The sequence below is a fragment of the Platichthys flesus genome, chromosome 2 (genome assembly GCF_949316205.1).
Source record: "Platichthys flesus chromosome 2, fPlaFle2.1, whole genome shotgun sequence".
NCBI classification, from domain to species: Eukaryota; Metazoa; Chordata; class Actinopteri; order Pleuronectiformes; family Pleuronectidae; genus Platichthys; species Platichthys flesus.
Genome location: NC_084946.1, coordinates 10,320,632 through 10,337,648, shown reverse-complemented (window position 1 = coordinate 10,337,648; position 17,017 = coordinate 10,320,632). Strand labels below are relative to the sequence as shown.

General features: G+C 42.6%; 1 protein-coding gene across 29 annotated transcripts in view; it reads left to right on the top strand.

Moving 5' to 3' along the window:
* The first annotated feature begins 428 nt into the window (after window positions 1–428).
* The window catches only part of cast (calpastatin), a 35,583-nt gene continuing 18,994 nt past the window's right edge, over window positions 429–17,017 (top strand). For 5 of the 29 annotated variants that reach the window (XM_062397768.1, XM_062397734.1, XM_062397690.1 and 2 more), the window contains exon 1: window positions 7,079–7,238. In XM_062397768.1, coding sequence (XP_062253752.1) covers window positions 7,164–7,238 — 75 coding nt within the window. In that variant the 5' untranslated portion in view covers window positions 7,079–7,163. Of the gene's footprint in view, window positions 613–1,417; window positions 1,581–2,432; window positions 2,523–7,078; window positions 7,239–12,652; window positions 12,807–14,573; window positions 14,625–17,017 lie in introns of those variants that run through there. The other 24 variants (XM_062397645.1, XM_062397628.1, XM_062397619.1 and 21 more) reach the window with 16 other exon arrangements.

The window sequence follows — 17,017 nt, the reverse complement described above, 5'->3', positions numbered from 1 at the left end:
TCCCGTGGCTTTGTGTGGACTGGGACGGTGACATCTTTTGGCCGCCAGGCGGCAGCGTTGTACTTCTCACAGATGAAGCAGCTGAAAGTGGAGAAGAAGGATAAACAACATGAGCGGTGAGTCAACTCTTCCCTGAGCTGTGAGGGTGTGTCCTCCGCATAGCAAAATAAAAAAATGAGTTCCTCGTGCTGCATGTTTGATTCAAGCACAGACATAATTTCCACTGGGTCTGTGAATGTCTGTACATCTACATCCACACAGACCACACACACACACGTGTTGAACTACAGTGGGTTCTGTTGTGTTTGATGACACCAGTGTGGACCATCACAGTGGGAACATGGACCTGATGAAGCATTTATAAACGCACGTAGCTGGTACTAAACAATCTGCCCGAGCCAGCCTGCACCTCCATCAGACATCTGGAGCCTCCATCAAACTTTCCCCAGCGGGAGGGGCCAAGTGTTTTGTCTCCAGAGACGCAGATCAGCCTGTTTCTGCTTCAGAGGAGCGAGGACGCACACGCACACGGTGAGAAGTGTCAAGATGCCCCACAAGAAGAGAAGCCATGGTCACATCAAGCACCCAAAGGAGGACAAGGAGGCCCAGGAGGTGAGTTCACACCTTTTCTTTGCATCGCAGGCTTCACGTCCAGTTTTTTTGATGTTGCAAACAAACTCCATACTCTCCTGTTAGTCGACGTGTACAAAGGAGAGGGAGCCTGTTGTTTCCATGCTCAAGACCCAGATAAACGAGGCGGGTTGCATTGTTTTTTGTTACCGCCAAACTTATTCAAACTGCAAAATAAAGTTTTGAAATCACATTCCTGACGTCAAAAAAACACTCCCAGCTTGAGTCCAGTCAGAGTGCTGTGGTTGACCTGGTGTGTGGGCTGTGTTTGTGGGGAGGGAGGCTGCACAGGATGCTGCAGGGGCTTAATGCACAAATCAAAATGGTCTGAAGGAGAATTCAGGATCAAGAATCGGGTGGTTGAAGTGGCTGAAGAGATATAATGGTGTGTCTCTCTCTCTGTGTGTGTTTGTTTGTTTGTTTATGTGTGTGTGTGTGTGTGTGCCTTTGTTATGCCCAGTGCTGTAAACCACAGCAACAGCATCAGGCTCAAAGTATTTTGGCCAACCCCCCTCAACAGTTGAGCTGGGGCCAATTACATTAGTAGTCTCTGTAAGTTCCTCCTCAGGAAATCTCTCTCTCTCTCTTTCAGTGTGTGTGTGTGGTAATGGGAATGGGGGTGGCGGCTCTCACATAAAAGTTCACTTGTTGAGAAACGTCTGGCTCAGCTCCAGTGATCTTTTCTGGATAGGAGAGATTCTCTCTTTCGACTGGAAGCTCACTGAGTCAGAGGAAGAGTGCATCTCAGACACAATCATGTCTGTGTGATAATCACCTGCAGAGTGCAGTGGGGAGTGGCATCGCTGTGTCAGAGTATTTGGGAGGTTTGACAGCGCACATCTTGTGGTTTGGTCTGAAGAGAGTGGCACGACTGGGTGTACACTTCCCTTCTCCCAAGTTCACTCTGCTCCTGGTCCCTCATGGCGTATGCAGCGTACTGGATGAGCCTTGTAAGTAGCCTAAGTCTTTTTTCTCTCCTCCTCCTCCTCCTCCTCCTCTCTTCTCTGTTGTCTGACCCTCTGGCGATAAACTTTGAATAACTCAAGTCAGTTTTGGAATCTGTAGAGACGCTGCATGTGTGCCATCGCTGCATTAAAAACCTGCACAACTAGTCTGAAAGAGTATCAGCTCTGAAGCTCTCTAAACTTGGCATAGGCTGTGTTACGATAACCTTTGATTTGGTAGTAAGTACATGCAAGTCGGGCTCTGCCCACAGTCTGTCGCACACAGTATTTGCAGTGAGCATAAGGGTGTGTGCGTGTTTGAATTGAGATAAGCTTCACACACACTCAGACTTGAATTAGACTCAAGCTGAGGATAAGATGTAAAACGCACTGCAGGGTTTTGTGACTGTTTCAACTTGTTTTAAATATATTTCAGACAATATTGAAACATGTTGAAACATTCAAATATATATTGCATAGCATGGACACAGCAGCATTGTTAGTCATACAACAGTAACTTGTACTTATAAGTTGTATCCGTCCAAAACCTATAGTAATTATTCATTAGACCGCTGAGAATAATGCTTAAAATAGTAGACTGCATTTTTATTTGCTTCATTTTGGGATATTAGACTTTTTGCGACAGTTTACAAAGCATTAGGATTTTACAACTTGTACATGAAACATTTTTGGCCAGATGTTAAATGAGTAATCCACCAACACAATAGGTTGTAATCATAGCATCCGTTTCTTCCCTTCCATTGAATTTAATGGCAAAAAAATAAACTTGTTGGAAGCCTTTGCTCTTACAATAACATGCTGGTATGTGTGTGTGTGTGTGTGTGTTTGTGCATGTAGCAAAAAGGAGCAGCTTCCTCCCCACTTGACGTCCGACCTAGTAACAGGTCTTCAGCCTACTGTCCCCCGGTGGGTCACTGCTATGGCAAGGTACAGCCTCCACCTTCTACCTTTCTCTCACAGACGAACTCCCAGATGTCTTCAGAAAAATATTTTTGGGACTGAAAATTTTTCTCCGGTTCACCGTGTTCACCGCTTTGTATCTCTATGTCAACACCGATAACTAACATTATGTAATAATAAGAAACACTCCCGAATCTGTACCTTAGAGGGCCCACAATCTTAAAGCAGATAAGACTGTGGTATACATGCCAAAGATTAAGTTATTGGTTTCATATAGTTTTTATGAGAAACTGTGTAAAGTCTACTTTGTACGTGTGAATGAAAACCCTTCACAGATTGTATTGTGTGGTACAAACGTGGGGCCGTACACTCCAGCCACAGCTGAGGAATGTGTAACATGTTGTACCTGTGTCGGAGTGGATTAGTGCACATTGTTCATGTTGTATTTCTGAGCCCGGTTTGCTGTACAGACCGGAAGGAAAATGAGAGATATGTCTCCCTCTGCTGAGCGCGGTCGGGCAGTAACAGTGTTTCCTCAGATAAGATCCGTTTGTCTGTGAAGCTGCAGCCGGGGAAAGTTGTTTGTGTTGGCTCTGGGGGAGGCGAGAGCCAGGTTAAACATCAAACGTCTGTACCTTGGTAATTTGAGGCACTGATCGTCTTCCATGATCTCATCTGCTGCTTGTTATTAACCTCAGGTTCACTGAGCGCCTGGAAAAATAACATTTACTTTGTCTCTCGGGCATTCTTATCTGAATCTTAGTAGCTACTTGTTTACTTTCTTACTTTTATTAGTGAACAGAGGTTTTCTTTGTATCATGTTTATCTCAACAAGGGTTTTTTCCTAATCTTTATAGTAAATGTAAATCATTCTGCTGAGATTACATTCAACTTTTCACCACTACAATAAACGCTTTCCTGACCAGTAATGATTTTAACATTTAAAAGATGGTATGTTATCAGATTACAAAGTAGGTAACTAAAATCCGTCCAGATCAAATTTAGAAAATAAGCTTATTACATTATAGTTTTATTGTTGAGGATTTAATGATTTCTGAAATCTCGTAAAAAAAGATTTATCCTTATGTCACCTATCGTTTCTTCCTATAACTAACCCTGTTATCTAATGAATATGTGACTTACAGAGTTTTATAGACAACTGTACCAGTCTGTGGTGGAAAGTTCAAGCAGCAGCAGTTTCTCCAAAACCTAAAAATTGCAAAAATCCACATCAATCAACATCTAATGGGTGCAGCACAGTTTCGTCCATGTCCAGTGCAATTTTTGCAAACATGACATATCAGTATTTGCAATAAACCCAACAGAACTTGAAATCTGAAGAAAATCTGAAGCTATGACTCGGTCTTAGTTGCTAATACTTCTACTTATAATAATAATAATAATAACACTGATGAAGAAAATTAGTAAATACAAAAAGTAGTGATGACAGCATCACGTAAAAGCAGCAATTACAATTATAGCGATAAATCACAAGACATAACAAGATGAAAAGACGACGTTACATAAAAGCAAGTCTGTAAAATGGGCTTTAAAGAGGCGATTTCAAAGAAGTCAGTGAATCTGCTCGTCTTATCTCCTCAGGCTGGTCGCTCTCAAGCTGAGGGCCCGCATGTCTAAAGCATTGTCCCCTTTGTTTGAAGTAATCCAAAAGTATCCAGATTAGATAACATTCATATGTAAACCATTACCTGAATTTGTATTTAGCAGCTGACAACCTTTCACTCTAATCTGACCCAGCCCTGATGGTGGTGTATGATTCATACATTCCCCGACTAGCTGGTGTCCCAGCTTGCTGCAGGTGAAGCAGCGTGTGAGGTGGGGACAGTGTGTAGACCTCTGAACCACCATGGTGGAGAGAGCAGCGACTGTAGTGGGACAGCTAAATATAGAGATGAGCTGCAGTTTAGCACAGGTGTCCAGTTACATATACGTACTTCTGTTCATACACCGGCCCACAAACATGTTGATGACAACATCTAGTATTTCCTCATTCACTTTCATTACACCGATACAGCTCATGGCGATCACACAGGTTGAACCTCTTGGTGCAAATGTAATGGCGGCTCCACCACACGTCACACAGGTGATACAGGTTCCTGTTGGTGTTCGGTGAGTTATACAACATGAATTGACTTGTTGCTGCACCAGCTCATTCTGCAGGCTGGCTCTGTTGGCACTTCACATTGCCAAAGGTGTGTCTCTCAGTTTGGGAATGTGCCAGGCCCTGGGTTTGGTGGAAACCTCTTTGTGAACACGTGGAAGCACCATTTTCTAACATTTGCACTCTAAATATGTTAAATACACCCACACACACACATAGAGCTGTGTTTGCTCCTGTGCTGCACATGTCGGGCTTCGCGTTTTTTCAGCTGACACATGACGGGAGAGAAAAGAATAAAAGGCAGACTTGTGTGACTTCATTCCATGAGTGTGTGCACAGTGGCTCATCAGACTGAACTGCATTGTCTTCCCACAGTGTGAATCTGTGACCTCCCTCACACAAAACTATAAACCGGTCTTTCACATTTATGTCAATTTTTTAAAGCAAGGCAAATCCATAAGAATATTCCAGGAACATAAGAACTATGACATTATAGTGAGAAACTACTGTTCCCACAATGCCATGGGGCTTGCAAACAGGAAGTATGACTCTGGGATGGGGTCACTGAGTGAGCTGTGGCTGCAACTTGAACCCAGTTTGTTTTAAACCCATGACTCTCAGGCAAGTTATAGAGAAATAAGAAGTGTATCATTTGTCCATGACTTCGGAGAACAGTTATGAATATACCTGTGAAATTACTCATGAAGTGAAAATGTAAAGGCCCCAATTTCAAATTTGATTTGATTGTCTGAATTTTTGTTTTAACATTTCAGACCCTCTGATGCATTGTCACACTGCAGAAAGTATAGTACTGTGTGTTGCTACCACAATGGTGAGATAGAGGCATAAGATAGGGGTTTATTCTACAGCGAGATAATAGATCACTAGATCATATAGATTACTAGATAGCTCACAAACTATTCAAAGTCATTGTACCGTCAAAAGTTGCATAGTGTTACTTTAAAGCGCCATGGATGATAAGTGACACAAATCATCTGCACAATGGGTGATTTGTTGTTTTTAGAACAGGGCGCACCTGTCTGTTTCACCTCAGGTCTTATTTTTGCTCCTTGTCTCCCCCTCCGCTGCCTCATAGTTTAAAAAAACCTGCAGCGTGACAATGTACACGTCACTTGCAACTTCAGCAGAACACATATGAATGTGTCATCAAGTGAATTATAGTCGGCATGTTTAAATGGGCAGCTCTCTTCACCATACAGCTTCAGAGACCACTCAGCCACCTTTGTGCTGCGCAAACGGGAGTTTCATGTCGGGCTGGTTCGAACATTATTTTCATATTTTGCTGAGGTGTGGTATTACAAGGCGAAAGGCTTGGCTGTCAGAATGATTGCACCACAGTGACTCACTCTAAGACAGCATTGTCTGCTCACTCCACCCAAGCCCGGCCCAAAGCGACGCACAATACACCCAGGTCAACGCTGGAGTACAGCCTCGGTGATGGAACTGGAGTTGTACTTTGCACTGGACTTTAGCAATGGGAAAGATATACATAAGCCTCGGCTGCATTTAGTTACACTGTCTGTCTTTTCATATCAGAAAGTGCTATTGAATCGCAATTTGAATCTGGTTGAAATAAAGTTTAAAATAAAACAGCAGGTGAGGGTTCAGAAAAGCCAACACCCATGCCATGAGCTTGGGGAAATCTCGAAACACTCCCTTCATTCCTGCTCTGCACATTCAGTTTTTGCTCTCGCTCAGTCTGCACTAGATGATGAAAACACCCCCCCCCCCCCTTGTTTGCCTCTGATGGGTCCGACAGCAACTATAGATTGATTCTGACCGTGTGACCAGATGTTGAAATAACGTGGCTTTAATCATTCAGAGGTCATGTTACTGGCACAGAGGTTTAACACTGAACGCTTTCACCTCAGCCTGGTCTCTCTTGGCCATTCGATGATGCAGATGTAATGTAAACCTAATGTCTGGGCCCCTCCTGTTATTCTCACAGGCAATTAGTCAGCCGGGATAGTTGCACAACCTGGGTTTTACGGATGCGTGCCGATAAGAAGTGTGTAACTGTGTTCATGTCTCTGTGCCTGTGTGTGCACAAGGCCTGTATTTCATCATGAGTCTGGGTGTGTGCTTGTTGACAGTGTGTCAGATTAAAAGGAGGGAGTTTTACAGGAGGTGCACTGTAAGAAAATAAATTGTTCTCATAGGCAGACCTGTTCTTTGTCTTATGCATGCATGCCCTTGTGTGTGTGTGTGTGTCGGTGATCTATCTGTTTCCCTGAGAAGCGGCTCGGATGTGGCCCCCTCATGAAGAGGGTGTCAGTCCACGATCAGCTCACTTCCCTTTATAGCCCGGAGAGCCTCCTCTGACTTCCATGTCCGGCCCTTGCCCCTGCTCTGCTCTGCTCAGCTCCACAACCACGCCCACCCCTCGGTCCCTCTGCCCTCCCCTTCTCTCTCTCCTCGCTCCCTGCCCTGCGTGCTGGAAACATGCTGCAAGCCGACAGACAAGGCAGGAGCTGATAGACACACACACACACACATATACGCAGTCGGAGGGACTTTCAGCCAACATGGGCCAGATACTGAGCTGGATCCGAGGCCCACGGGACTCCCCGGCCCTGCACGATGTGGCGGTGGAGGAGCAGGTGTGTGCAAACGTGTGTTTGTTTATGTGTGGGCGAGTGTTTGTGCCATGGTGTGTGCTGAGCAACTAATCCAATGGGCTTCCACGTGTGTTTTGTTTTGTTAAAGCGAGGCAGCCTCTATATATAAAAGTAGAAGTTTGCTGTTAGTGCTGTTAGCACAGTTTGTACTGCATGTCTGAGAAAGTCTCTTTTGGGAAAAGACGCAAGTCGAAAAGCTTTCTTGGCTCTAAACCAAGTCAGACCCTCTTCCCTCCTTCTCTCTCTCTCTCTCTCTCTCTCTCTCACACACTCTCCCTCTCCCCCTCCCTCTCTCTATCTCTCTCTCCCTCTGGAATGTGAGAGGCTCCTGGTCAGCCTCTGAGAGTTCAGTGTGTTGATGTTTTCTAGTAGTGAGATATTAAACCGAGGCCGGGGCAATGCTGGCAGTGTTTGGAACCCGTTGCTACATGGACCAAACCACAGGGAGGTTCTGACAGACGAGTCTCTGTTACTGTTCTGAAGGTTGTAGGTGTGTGTGCAGCTGAGAGAATCCGGTGTTTTTATTCCATATAAAAGAACATCAAGTTCTGTTTGGGAACCTTCATGGGAAAATCTGTCTCGGCTTTGCCCAAATAGCATTCTCCAGTGATTATCTAGACTAGCAGCCTTAAAGGGTGGGTAGCTCCAAAAATGGATCATTCTTTCATTTCTTTTATTGTTTTTATTGCACGATTTAAAACTGCTTGTTGTGCAGGTCTCGTGCTGAAGCCTCAGCATCACTGTCTTTTTTTTATAAATTGTCCATCTGGCAGAGAAACTGATTGTGTGTTGACATGTAACAGGTCAACAACGTCTGTCCGGATGCCATCACTGTGTTATCAGGGCTGTGTTAATTTGCTGTGACTCACCTTTATGTGTGAAAGGTTAAATAGCAAATTTATCCAGGGTGGAGTGCAGTGTCTCAGTGGTCTGAGAGGTCTCAGTGGTCATCAGGAAATGGCCTCAGGGAAACGTATCTTGACGGCACCATCATGTCCATCAGAGGACAATGGCTGAGCACTAGCACACATGTCCAGTACATTTCCTCACTGTCATACACACCCATCCATTATGAACTCTAATGGAGCTTGTACACATCCGTCTTGACAGCTGACACTTGTGTTTTCACAGTTTAATGAACAGCTAGACAGCAAATTTCAGTGCTGCTGTGTTTTTTCAATAACCCTCAGCACATCATGTATTACAGTATTCAATCAACTGAACCTTTACAGTGTCTCTGACCTGTGCAGCATTGTGAGTTAACAGTAGGACTTTGTCATTCAGTTTTTTTATGTCAAATAAAATGTCTATGTTACCAGTAAAATCTTTGGAAAACCTATATAATCAATATGTTTGTTATTGTTGTTGTTATTATTTATTATAGCCTGACTCTGTGGTTCCCATCAGCTTTGTAGAGCTTCATAATTGTTGTTATATCACATTATTAGTTTATTATGATTAATGCATTAACATTTAAGCAGCATGTCATAGTTGCAGCTGTTGTAGCTACGTCATTGTCAGATCTTCCAAGGATTTGTTTACACGTACTGATCAGAAACTGAAGGCATGAGAATATCAGCTGTATCGATGAGGTGCTTCATCATGTGTAACACAGTAATCAACCCTCGGGCTGTGTGTGTATGTGTGTGTGTGCCAGACGATAGGGAGAGCAAGTTGTGCGATCATAAACACACAGACGTTTTTTGTTGACACATCCTGTACGGCTCAATATCTTCCTCCCACAGCCTGGGAAATGTGCCCTCGAAGGTCGGGTTTGTCCCGTGCGTTATTATTTCCCAGCAGCACTCATCCAGACTTGTGCTGCAAGATTCCTCACTTCACTGCCAGTTTGGCTCGAGCTCGACGGCCGAACCAAACGTTGCTCTCATGTTTTTGTTATGTCATTAAAATCATGTGATAGAAAAGCAGCTCTGGTGTCCGGCCCTACCGGAGAAAAGCTGTTGCTCAAGATAAACATGATGTTTGTCTCGATCAGTAATGAAGACCGAGCAGCCTGATGGTTACTGGAAACTGTAATGATATATCTGACCAACGTTCTTGGTAACTGCACATAAACACATGTAAGTGGAAGCTGGTGATGACGTGTTCACAACCGTGTGATTATGATGTGCTAATTTTATAAATTGCTGACACGTTCTAACTTGATCTTGGTGTTATTCATGTTTTCCAAAGATTTATTAAGAGAGCAAACAGTTGGAGGAGGGTTTTCTCTGCACTGTAACTCTAAGACACAGGCCTCAGTATATGACAACGGATATTGTCTGTATGAAGACAAAGTCCAGATTGTCTTGTGTGTGTTTCTTGAGTGGGTTCAAGTGTGGGTCTACAAACCAGGGGGTAAAGTGTAGTGCTAAATTTAGAGAAGGTCTTCTGATGTGCAGCAAAGGACGTCTATTTAACGGTAGGGTATGGGGGACACGATGGAACAAGAGTTTCACCATGGTCCCTATTTGTCTATTTGCAAATCCAACTTAAGATGCTTTTCATCAGTGGGTATTATATTGATTCACTGAATTGCTCCTCCTTTTTTTATATTCACTAGGATTATTTCATGTTCAATTTCTGCCAATAGATCGCTTTCAACTAAATCATACACACTGGACTTTTTAAATAAGAAAACTTTGCTGCTTGACTATGATCTATGATGAACTGAGCTTTCTGATTAGCATTAGTCGTCATGGTCATGTATATTCTCTTTTGTTGGATTTAGATTTTATTTGTGCTTTTTACTACCCAGCTGTCACTCTCCATATTTCTTTTGGTACCTGAACATATCATGCCTATGCTATGATATTATAAATCACTTAAAATGTCATAGCAACAATAAAGCAATTTGTTTTCAAGCAATGTGTTTCCCTCACATGCAAGAAAACAATGCATTAGAACAGTTTGCATAAACGTTTTGAAATATGTTTGATGGCACAGGCCCTGCATTCCTCCCTGTATGAGCCAAGGGTTGAGAAAGTTCAGCAGCGGATATTGTGGAGCTCAGCCTTGAATTAAACAGAATACGAATGAGAATTTATCGCACAGTTAACAAAGATAACATGGTTACCTCCCATTTTTTTACCGTCCAACAATTTTGTTTGCTGGGGTGATATCAGCTGAACGGGCTCAAGGGGAACTACCTGTTCTTGTTTCACATATAGGATGCAGTAAACTGAATATAAAAGTGTAATCATTATATCACCGTTAAAGAGACTCTCCTCAACATACTGACTCATCTTCCTGTTTCTCGGCGCCTGATCAATGAAATTCCTTCCAGATCTATTATTCTCTCCCTCTCTTTCACTTGTTTTTGCCTGTTCTGTGATAGGTAGTTACCATTCTTAGTCAAATGCCAGAGCTATGGTTGATGTGAGTTGAGAGACTGAGTGCCCTGCTTTTATTTGTGAGATTTACAGTGAATCCCTGTGTCGCTGGTGTGATCTCCCTGCTAACTTATATTTTAGTTTATGAATATTTTAATGGTTAGCTCACTATGTTCTATCTAGTTCCTTTATCTCCTAGTTGCTATGTTTGTCTGCTTGTCATGGTGCTGACCACTTATATAATGAGTATAATACCTCAGATAAGACGGATAATTTTGAAAAAATTTCACCCCCCATTTACAGCTTCAGAGATCGGATTGGCCAGACCCCTCATGATGGGCGGGTCTGCTTCAGCTCATTAGTTGTCAGCTAAGATAAGTCTGACCAGGAGTTTCCAAGGAAGGCATTGCATCCTGTGTAAGAATGTTACCACACATACACAATAACCAGTCACACAAAGCTAAAGATGGAAGGCTTACTTTTGTTTTTGTCATCAAGAGACAACGCTATTAAAGAAGATTTATTTTGAAAGGTCCAGGAACAAACACAAGTATTTTTACCATGGAGGTGCCAGGGGAATGGATGTGCAGTGAACAGCTAGAACTTAAGACTGCATTCTTTTCCTTTTTTGAAGATATTTTTAGACAAATGACACCAATGCTTTTGATTTTTCCAGGGTGATAATCCTGTGTTGCAACCATCTGCTTGGTTTGGTTGATGTTTATTCAAGACTTCTCATGGTCAGGAAAGAAATGCCTGCCAGAAAAATATAGCTAGGGTTTATTATGAGGTAATATAAAAAGTTAAGTGTGCATGTCATCATGTTTTCAATTTGCAATAAGTATCCCGTGCAAAATTCCTTACCAAATCAAGAGCAAAGAAAGAACCGCTTTATAGATATATGGCTAACATCGACATGTTGCTCATAAGTAAGATATTGTGCCTTTATAGCGCAGATAATGCAAACATGACACAGTAGTCGATACGTATATTCTTCTACAGATGTTAGTCCTGTAGAAGCATGAACACAGACGGATATATAAGCTGACTCATTCGGCCCACACAACAGTTCCAGACATCACACTGCACAATCGTCCATTCATTTACACTTATGTGCTATGAGTATTCTTAGACACAGGGGGGTGCTCTTTTCTAAACTCCTCTCCTATCAACACGTTTGACTTGTTTTGTGGTGTGAAATGTTCAGTCTGAACAAATTAAGAATCTGCGGATTGAATCTAGGAGGTCTGTTAGGTTTAATCTGTGGCAGTGTGAAAGAAGGGAGATGTTACACTGCTTTGTGTTTGTAGTTTTGTGTTTTTATTCTAATGTAGCCTTTGGCTGCTGTCCAGAAGCTGCGTTTCCGGTCTGCTCCTTTGTCCAGGGTCGACTTTAAAGCACCGCGGAGGCCAGGGAAACCATGTCTGAAAGTTCTGTTGACGACCAACTTGTTTAATGGTCTCCTCCCTCCTTCTTTGTCTCTCTTTAATTGGCAGTTTTTCTTTCTCTCTGCTCTGGTTGTCTTTGGGTGTGGATTAGATTCATGTGATGTGATCCCTCCTCCCTATCTTTTTTTCTTTCTAAACACTCAAACACACACACACACAAACACACTCTCTCTGTTGTTAGACTGGCTCTGACGTCTAGATTCCTGAGCAGTGACTCTCTCTCCGACACACCCAGTCTCTGCCAAACAACACTGCTACAGCAAATCCACTTCTGCCTCATTACAATTTCACAGTCTAACGCGGCCTCCATTATGCCGCTCCCTGCGATCATCTTTCTGTGGGTCATCGGGCCGTCTTATCAAAGTGCAACATCCCTCTTTTTAAAAAAAGAAATCTCTGGCCTGGCCCAGCCCAAAGTTTCCCTCAAGCTGTCTCACTTATTTTTCCTGGCAGTCAGGGAGCAGTGGGCGGGCCTTTGTGTGTCCAGCCGTCCTATCCGACGCAGGCTGCTCTGTGCCTTGTCACCGAGGAGGTGGAGCCTGAGCAGCACAGACTTGTTCCAGGAGGGCGGGGCAGCAAGTTTTTGCACTGCTGACAGGGTGTGTGTGTGTGTTTACATGTGTGTGTCTGTGCGCGCGTGTGTTTGACATACAGAGTCGACACCATCGTTTCCACAGAGGGAAATCTAAGGTGAAGCGGCCTCAGTAGAGTGTATTGGTTGTGTACAGAGCAGCATATACAGAGGATACACACTCACAATCCCACCTATGGTATGTATCTGGGCAGTGAGCTCGCTCTTTTCTGAATTCCTGTGCGTGGAGGGGCTTCCTGTTTGATACCTGTCAACTAGACGGCTGTTGTGTGTCAGAGCAGTAGTTGTGATCTGACAGTTTGAGGCTCTTTGTTGTCGTGTTTGCAGCAGTTCAACACATAGCGGGTTCTGCGAGAGTAAGGTTGTGTCTTTTTTGCATATCAAGATAAGGAAAGCTGTAAAAGGGAATAATGATCACTTTTTTACTGTTATAGACCCCGAGAGGAGTTGTTGCCGAGGTAACAACAAAATAAATAAACAGTAAACGTTGTATTTATATCGAGGGGTGCTGCATGCGAAGTCCATTTGTTTGAGAATCAGGGTGTGTTATGTACTTAAGAAGTGAGACACTATACACCTAATACACATATAAAGGCACACAATGTAAGATCAGCATCTCTGCTTTGTATCTTTTTATCGGGTGTGAAATTCCTCTGGATCTTTAGCTGCACCTTCATGATATTACAATATTTTTACATACTTTACATACTTTTCACAATCAGGCAATTTGATAAACTAACATCTAAAAACCAAAAAGTGTTGTGGTTTTCCTCCTCCTAGGCTTTGCTGTTGTAAAGTGTATTCACGGCACAATGTCGGCACAGATAGACGATTGTGTTCTGTTTGACCAATGATATCCGTTGTGAGTTTAACAGGCTTCCTTCCCAACTGCAGTAACCTCCATCCTCGTGCAGCTCGACAAACTGCAGTTACACAACTACAGTTAGCTCCCATGCTAATCTTACACTTCTGCTCCAAATGCTGTCCTCCTAACAAGGGCTGCAGCTTTTCTCCATTTCCACCACTGAGCCTCACTGATCCACATCATCACCACCGACCATTTTGCGAGGGCTATTTAAAAGCTGTGACAGCAGCTACAGCAACAAAGTCATTTCATATATTCACATACGCATGTTTGTGGTTTGGTTGGGTGGGGCCAGGCATTAGTCATCGGTTTTCATAGCAGGGCCCAGCTACTGCTTTGATCGCTCTTGTTGGATACGTCCTAGATGAACTGTATTGTTTTTTCATGTTTGTCATGATTGGTTCTGGATCATCTGATGTACATGCAGGCATCATGCCCTTAAAAATAAAGGAGGGACATCAACCGGTTCTGTCAGAGGACGATGTGTCCAGCTGAGAGACTGGAAATCCGAAAAGCTTTCAACTGGCACTTTACTGCCAGAATCCACATTACCTTACTGCAAAGTCATTGGTGCTCCGAGTCATATGACAGAAGCTCTTCAGCTTTAAAACCCTGTGTCTAATTTTGGCCACCCTCACTCAGGCTTCAGATGGCAGGTTGCCCAGCTCTTTCAGACTGATATACCATGCTGATATATCAGTTCCCTGTCACCAGCTACGTCAGTCAGTATGGTCTTAGGGGAGAACCCCACAGAGGCCACAGAAGGAACTGGTCAAGCACCAACGTGAGGGATGTTGGTTTGTGTTTTTTTTTTGGTCTGACTTGCAGATTGTGTTGACTAAAGAAGTCACTTTTGCAGCTGATACAATAAAAAAAACGTTGTTTCCACCAGTGTCCTTGCTTCACTGCAGGTCTGCATGAGCCCCAAACTGACGCTACTTGGACTAACCGGCCTCTATGTGCATCAAAGTAAATTAATCCCGTGTGATTTAATTTGTGTCAGACCACATGTTTACATCGATCTACTGCCTGTGAGTTGAACTATTGTTTAATAACCTCAGTATTTCCCTTGTGAAACAGATTCATGGCAACTATCGACCCCTTCCCTTACCCCGACAAAATTTCTATCAGGTACAGCTGGATGACTTTTCGACCGACTGCACACTCTGATTTTGTTTGTGCACGGGAGCTGGACAAAATAACATGAGTATGTCATGTAACACATACATTTCCTGTTCTATAAAAACCACTGCAATGCTGGTTTAATTATAGTCTCAATCCAAATATAATTTCCTGATGAAGGTATTATTTGCACATCGGATACTGTTATTTTGTCTTCTCCATTTATGGCCATTGTCGGCTGTGCGGGAATAAACTTCAGATGGAAAGAACCACTCAGGTCTGGCCTTGATTTTGCCAGCTTAATGGTTTCTCTTTTGTTTTCGGAAAAGCTAACATGACTGTTTTCCTTTTAAACTCAAAGGTAAGAAAGTATATATAAATTTACTTTCTATAACAATTCACCTGCTAATGCCTCAGCTAACAAGCTACCACACCTACTATGCTGCATACGCCTGGTTACTGTCAAAACATTGAAAACTAATTACAGACGGTTGGCACAAATACATATTTTTTTTACTACATGATTTCAAAAGATTTGTAACCATTTTCAGACATTTTAGTTTTTTTTTTACATCTGCTCTAGTAGATGGAGCTTTGAAGAAAAGTCTTTTTTTATTTAGATATTACTAAAATACAACTGGTTCGATTTTGGCAAAGAAACTCGGAGGGTGAAGTCTCGCCTCTTACCTTTGAATATGTTAAGTAAGTGTCATGTTCCTGCTTTTCCAGAAAAACAAACTCTGCTAACCTGGAGGAAGGGCCGGACTTAAGCTGTGTTCTTGATGAAAGCATCAATCGCATGAGGTTTTAAGAGCAGCTTGTAGTGTGTGTACTGTGTGTGGCGTCTGTGATTGACGGTACTTAGTCTGTACAGGAGGTTTGAGGAATGGAGTAATGGCTGCAGTTTCATAGCACACGTAAAACCCGGTCTCAGCTGATATTACAGTTCTCAGATGAGCACAGACCTGGTTACACAATGACTCCCTGGTTCAACTTTAGCTGTTCATCATGAATAAGTTGAGTAGTACTGAACTTCCCCTAAGCATTTGAACACCCTCAATTTCACCTTCTATTTAATTGCGCACTCTGGGCTGCCGAATGGTAGTATTAGTTAGTATATTCGATATTAAAGGAAGGTTTAGTGAGTTATTTCTGAATGACTTCTTTACTTATTAGTTGAAATTCTCTTAACGTCCCGACAGCCGTCAATCAATAAGATGGTGTCTGCCTGTGGCCCTCGCAGAACTGTGCTAACCGTTACCAATTGGAACTGAATTAAACGATTGGCTGGTGTACAGACAACGCAGAAGAAGAGACGGTAGCTTCTAGCAGTTGTTAGGCAGTGCATATTTGTTTTTATAATGGGAGTATCAGGTGATTTCTTTTATTTATTTAAGTATAGCCTTCTCTTGCTAGTCTCTCCAGAATTGCCAACCCTGGCTTTAATTTAATTCCCTATTTATTTATCTTCGAAAAAGGTTTGAGTCCCAGGACAGTCTAACAAAACTCAAAAGGAGCATTGTTAGCCCTGTGCTACATTACATAGAAATGCAAAGCGGTCATATTGATTCTTTGAAATATATATTTTTACAAGCACACATGATGCTAGTTATCTGTCAATGACACCAATCACAGCTGTAATGATTCTGAACGTTGCAGAACAGAGAACAAGAACATTTTGTTGACAATACACAACCTATGACCTTGTAACACCAATACAATTCAATACCTGGATAAGAATGAAAGTGCATATTTATGAGTACCGTCTAATGTTGGATGAACAGCTATGCTAATTGTCCATGTGTTTCAAAGGATGAGCTATGTTTAAGGTTGTTGATAGATTGATGTGGATCGGTCATGTTTTCAGGGAGTGGCCCGACTTTCTCTAGGCCTTTTTTGTTATTAGTATCATAACAGCAGGAGTCGTCTGGTAAACATGCTGACGCGTCGAGCTGTGTCCTCTCCTTCTTTTCTGTTATACCAAAGCATTGTTTTCCTTTTAATGATTTGTAATGAAATAATGAAATAACCTGCCTGTTTGCATGTAGGAAAGGATGTGGGTGGTTCACTGTGTGTGCTGTCTATCCAGTCATCTGCCACACAGCAGAGGTTGGGCTGTTGGTGCGCTTACGCAATGGTTTGATGTCAGACTGAGCCTCGAGGGGAGAATACTTTGAGTTTGGTTTTGTAGCATTGTTTCAAAATATGTCCCCTCAGTGCGATGCTAATTAACATAGCTTGTACAGTTGTTTTTACTCTTTCAGTCTTTCTACTTTAATGGTTTTGTTCCAGCTCTTTGTTTGTGGAATGCTCCGCTCTCATATGAATAAAAGGCAAATGAGTCACCACATTGGATCGACTGAGATTATTTTACACATTTATTGACAATGTAGTGTGATATT